Below are 5,639 nucleotides of genomic sequence, written 5' to 3'. Positions count from 1 at the left end.
ATGTGTGCAAGCCTCTTTCTAGAGAGATCTGCACATAAAAGGAATTCCGCCCTTTATGACGTCAAACAGGGCTATACTCGAAAAAATCTTTCCGAAACTTATACAAACCCTGAAGGAGTTTCTTTGGCACAGAAATACTCCTTTTTTGAAACTTTGGTCATGTTTAGCATAAGAATCCAACTTTTTAGCAGTGTAAATAAGTCAGAATGCATGAAATAGTATAGACATCCCCTTCAACATTTCTTTTGTTGGACATTCCTAAATGCTTGTTTCTTTTTGATAGGATAACTGTGTTTCTTCATAAACTCCTTGTCAGTATTAATTTCTAGAAATATTGAAAACTTTGTTGTGTGTTGCTTTGTCAAGTCATTTTTGCTAAGAGCCTCATACATTTAAATGTCGGCCTGTTAAAGTGCTTAAAACAATATATTCAGTGTTACTTGACAAACATGAATGAAGCACTTGGAAAAAGCTGAATATTTTAAATGCTTTTATTTTCACAGGTTTTTAATCTCCAAAACAAATAAAAACGGATGGATTGCAGATTTGGAGGCTGTATGTGATTTTGTATCAGCTTTAGTTGTTACTCATGGTGTCGGCGATCCATTGGCTGAACATGCAGACCTTGAAGAAAAGAGAATTCATAAAAATCATATAAGTGCTCCATATTAAACTAAACATATTGCTTTGCAACAATTATTAAACAACAACAGCTATATTACCTTGCCATAGACACCAGGATGATCCTTCTCAGCACAGCCATAACCCCAGGACACAATACCCTGCAGCTCACCATTGCACACCACAGGGCCACCAGAGTCACCCTGAAGAAGACAAACATAACTACTGGTTATTATTAAGATACTATTGATATTTGTGCAACAACGGTACATCTTGTCATCCTCTACCTGGCAAGAGTCCTTTCCTCCCTCCAGGTATCCAGCGCAGAACATGGTATCGGTGATCATACCAGGGTAGGAGTTGTTGCAGTCGCTGTCGGACAGGATGGGGATCTCCAGACACTGAAGCTTGTTGGAATCAGCAGCTACAAAGAATTGAAAGCAAGAGCAACAGAGATGGAGTGAACTGAAGTGCTATGAACATGAAGTGTGAAGGAAGTGACATCAAGAATCCTGACACTCACTGGAACTCATGGTGTTTCCCCAGCCAGTAACACTGCACATAGTGCCATCGGCGGCACAGCCATTGGGCAGGGCCACAGTCTGCACGTACTGATTGAGGGTAGCGGGCTTGCTAAGCTTGATCAGCATGATGTCACTGTCAAGGATCCAGGAGTCAAAGTTGGGGTGACGGATGACCTTCTCAGAGGAGATGAACTGCTCAGATCCCTCATTTACTACGATGTTGTGCTCGCCCAAACGGACCTCCACACGTCTGAAAGACAAAGTCTAATATTATTCAGAACTGAGGAAACCAATGGACTGATACATGAACTACTTTATGAATACATCACTTACGACATGTAGCAGTGAGCAGCAGACACAACCCAGTACTCGCTGACCAGAGAGCCACCGCAGAAGTGGTAGCCAGAGTTCAGAGACACCTGCCAGGGCTGGGAGTAGGGTGTGCACTCATATCCACCAACAATCTTGTCATCATCCAGAGCAACTACACAAACGAGAGAGTATCGTCAGTATATTGACTATAATTACCTGCAAAATTAGTGAAAGTCATAACTGCAGTGAATGGAGTCTATAACTCACAGGCGGCTCCAAGGAGCACCAGGAACATCAAAGACCTCATGACTGCTGATTGAACCTGTTCCATGAAGGTCTCGCTCCTCACTCGCAGTATTTATGGAACTGTCAGCCTATGTATCCACGCCCAAGCGCTCCGCCATTGACCAATCAGCTCCAAAAGACCTGTCTGAAGTCTAATAAAGAATACGTTATCATTATGTTTCCAGGAAGAGAAAACTGTATGTTAGGGTTGCATTGGCACCCAGTGTATAGAAAATATATAATATCAAGATATATATATATTTTTAGACTTAATTTTCACATATAAAGCCAAAACCTCCATAACAGTGAAAATCCATCTGCGATACAATAATATTAATATTATAGGGAAAAATTAGAGCACAAAATTACATTTTTAAACAGTGTAGATTAAACTGTGTGTCAATTTTTGATACAACCAGGGAGATCCAGCAGCTGTGCTGTTGAATATGTATATTTTAGGCTTTGTGACCTTCACAGCAGGTTTCCAACCCTGAAATAAGTTTTGATCAGCTGTCCATCTTCTCACCCAGGTTTTGCGTCTGTACTTGTCCCTGACGGTTTCACAATTTAGTCGAAAAACAGAAAATTTTTCCTGGTAATTTTTCTCACAAGAAGTTAATAGATTGGTTGCAGTATTTCTAATAATCCAGTTTAAATTTCCAGTATGTCCACTTAAAAAGATGTTTACTCTGTTTGTGGCAATTTTGTTGTTGTTGTTTGTGAAATTTTATTTTACTCATGAGTTGTCTTTGTCAATGATTTCACTACTAAACAAAGTTGTTCATGTTATTGATACCTATTATAGCTTATATGTTTAAATCATATGCAGATTATATGTGCAATTAGAATATTTAAATTACACTACAAATTAGAAATATCTGAAATTGTTACAAATAAAAAAAAATGTAAATGTTAACAAAATTGTTAAAATAACAAGTAAATGTTATCTTTGCAGAATCTTAGTAAATTTTATTAAGAAATTCATCAATTAAAATAAAATAATTAATTAAAATAGAAAAACAAGAAATTCATAAATAAATAGATTTATGAATTTGCATTTAACTGATTTAATTTTTCTCATGATGAATAGACCTTAACAAAAAGTTTCAGCAGGTGAGATATAATTATGCTGCATGTGCAGTACATGTGCGTATATTCACATGACCTAAAACATGCTATCTAAAGGTTATGCGAAACACATTTGATCCCATTGTCATTTCACATTTACACCTTGGATAGGATGTTAAGTCCAGTTTAATCAAAGCCAACTGCAATGTATATTAATTACCAAGAATTCGATTTTGACTATTAATCATTTAGTTCATTACAGAACAGTACAAATGTTTCACTTATGTTTATCGTAAAAAAGCTTCATTTATAATTATTGTAAAATTACTTACAACATGCAACAACTGCTTATTAAATATTGTGCCCTAAAACCTGACACATGTTAAAGTCATCTGGAAACAATAGATGCACAGGTCTAACATTTTCATTTTGCTAATGGCAGAGTAAATGATCCTTTGCTTATGATATTCTGTTTTGTTTTCCTGGCTCCACACGGTTAACATCAGTGTTCATGACATTAGTCTTGACAGATGGATATTGTACATTTTATCAGTATTTTTTCTTTAAGAAAGAGTCTAGATTTTTTCCTGCATTATTTACAAAAAAGAAAAACATGCACAAATGTCTTACATCAACAGATTTATTCTTTATTGATTCTCACATTCAGTTAGGAAGATATTGTTAGTCACAATTTTTGATATAAGGTAAATTCAACCAATGATAAAAAGGATTAGTGGAATAAATCGTACATGTATATTGTAATTGATAAGGTCCTTTTTGTCAGGGTTAGTGTTAGGGACAAGGTATGCCGCACAGCACAGTCGCAGTCAGGCTGTATGGGAATGACACTGAAGCCAGTTAGAATCAGCAGCTACAGAAAGAAAGAATGAAAACAACAAACAATCTTAACACTTCATAATTGGTTACAAACTGACTCAAATCCTTCACTCACTGGAGTTGTGGTGTCTTGTCTAGTGACACTGCACATGGCAGCAGCAGGGGCAGAGCTGCTGGGCAGAGCAAAATTGCTTCATATACTGACTGATCAGCATCAAGTCACTGTAGAGTCACTAGAATCACTGCTTAGAACCCTCATTCAGTACAGTATTGTGCTCACCCAAAAATCTCAGCATGACAGCTAAATTTGTTACGATTATTAGATTTTTGAAATTGTCACAGAGTGGAATGCATCAAATGTACTCAAGAATTAATAGTAAACTATATGTTAAAAAGGAATAAATAAATAAATAAATAAATAAATATATATACACTGTACATTTATATACACACACACAACGCTCCGATGATTTCCTGTTTTTATGAAGCCTCTCCCTCAGAAATACGCTATGGGCTCTGATTGGTTAGCTGGCCCAGTGATTCGCTAAACCGTCAGTGCACTTCTAATGGTCACACCCCTCACCTCAGAATGTGCTCTGGTTGTATTGTAAACAATGGCGTCGTCAATATCGCTTATCAATTTGAGCCCGAATGAGACCCTGAGGATATTAGTGAAGAGGACTGCACAGAGCCTGTGCAAGCGCACAGCTCTTAATGGTATGTTTTTTGTTTGTAGTTGTCTCATACTTTTAGATACGCTGTTATTTGAAATTGCTACTGCTTATGTTAGCTTCTAATATACGGTTTTATCCTGATTAAAGCTTTAATACAGCACGGCAACCGCATGCACATACATGTTTAACGCTTCTCATAGCTATGTAAAAAAATATCTGTCTGTCTATACACATAAAGTGTATAATTGGAACTATAGAGTGAAAACAGTATCAAATCCTCCCACCAGGGGCGCCGCTAAGGTGGGGAAAGTTAGGACGATTCTAAGGGCCCACGCACTTTTGGGGCCCCCAGAGATCTGTTTTATTAGTAGTAACAGTCGTAATAGTAATGTAATAGAAATTATAAATGTATCTACCAAAGAGTTACAAATAAAACAAAATTAAGGCTTATTTCTGCATTTCCAGCAAAATTATCTCCCCTCATTCACTGCATGGTTTCGTCCCGTCCTACGTAGCCTAGAGTCAGCCTTTTAAACACATTTGATTTTTGCTATAGAAAATCTACAAATCCACACTCTGATTACATAGAGCAGCAGCAGGAAGCGCGTGAGGTTGTCATGGCAACCAGATACACTGCTCGCGAATTACGGGTGTACTTCTATTTTGCCGCACTAAACTTAGCAATAAACACGTTGAAAATAATACACAATAAACATGTCTGTCAAAACTATCTCAAAGGAGGCTTTTATTAAGCAAATCAAGGAGTGAATTACTTATCCACTAAATAAAAAAAATACTTTAGCTGGGTTTCCACAGGCAGGGTCACAATTATCTACAGTGTATGAAGCTAAAGGTTTTTGGGTTAAGGTTCATAATGTAGAAAATTTTTAACATTGTATGCTGTATGTGCATAGGTAGCTAGCAAACAAGGAATACAGCTGTTATAATAAAGCTAGGAATAAAGCTAATAGTCACATTTAGCCGAGTAAGATCATGATTGAGAAACTGCTGGAAATGCTGCTATGGGGTATCCTATTGATTATTTTAGGATTTTTTTTGTTTGCCCCAGTGAAGCATTTCTATTAATATAACTGATTAAGTAGTCAACTCATTCCATATCAGCAGAATAGTGTTGTACAGAAAGTCTATGTCCATAAAACAGGTTCTGAATGAATTACTGATACCTAATGGTCAAAAGCAATAGCAAAAGTAATAGTTCAATATTATTAAATTGCAGACAAAGATTTTGAATAGCTAGGTTGGCTTGTAAACTATATTGTCAAAAGTATTGGGACACCCCCTTCTAATGAACAGGTTT

At 36.7% G+C, this 5,639-nt stretch overlaps 1 protein-coding gene across 1 annotated transcript; it reads right to left on the bottom strand.

Moving 5' to 3' along the window:
- Positions 1–477: 477 nt before the first annotated feature.
- LOC107739933 (trypsin-2-like) lies at positions 478–1,818 on the bottom strand. Its single transcript, XM_016552183.1, has 6 exons — positions 1,725–1,818; positions 1,479–1,629; positions 1,145–1,395; positions 909–1,045; positions 723–824; positions 478–624 (listed from the first exon to the last, which is right to left on the bottom strand). The coding sequence occupies exons 1-6, from the start codon at positions 1,786–1,788 to the stop codon at positions 577–579; spliced, it is 753 nt and encodes a 250-aa protein (XP_016407669.1). The 5' UTR covers positions 1,789–1,818; the 3' UTR covers positions 478–576.
- Positions 1,819–5,639: the final 3,821 nt, after the last annotated feature.

Source organism: Sinocyclocheilus rhinocerous, unplaced genomic scaffold, assembly GCF_001515625.1.
Source record: "Sinocyclocheilus rhinocerous isolate Xijiao unplaced genomic scaffold, SAMN03320098_v1.1 scaffold6761, whole genome shotgun sequence".
Taxonomy (NCBI): Eukaryota; Metazoa; Chordata; class Actinopteri; order Cypriniformes; family Cyprinidae; genus Sinocyclocheilus; species Sinocyclocheilus rhinocerous.
This window is presented reverse-complemented; position numbering and strand designations above follow the sequence as displayed.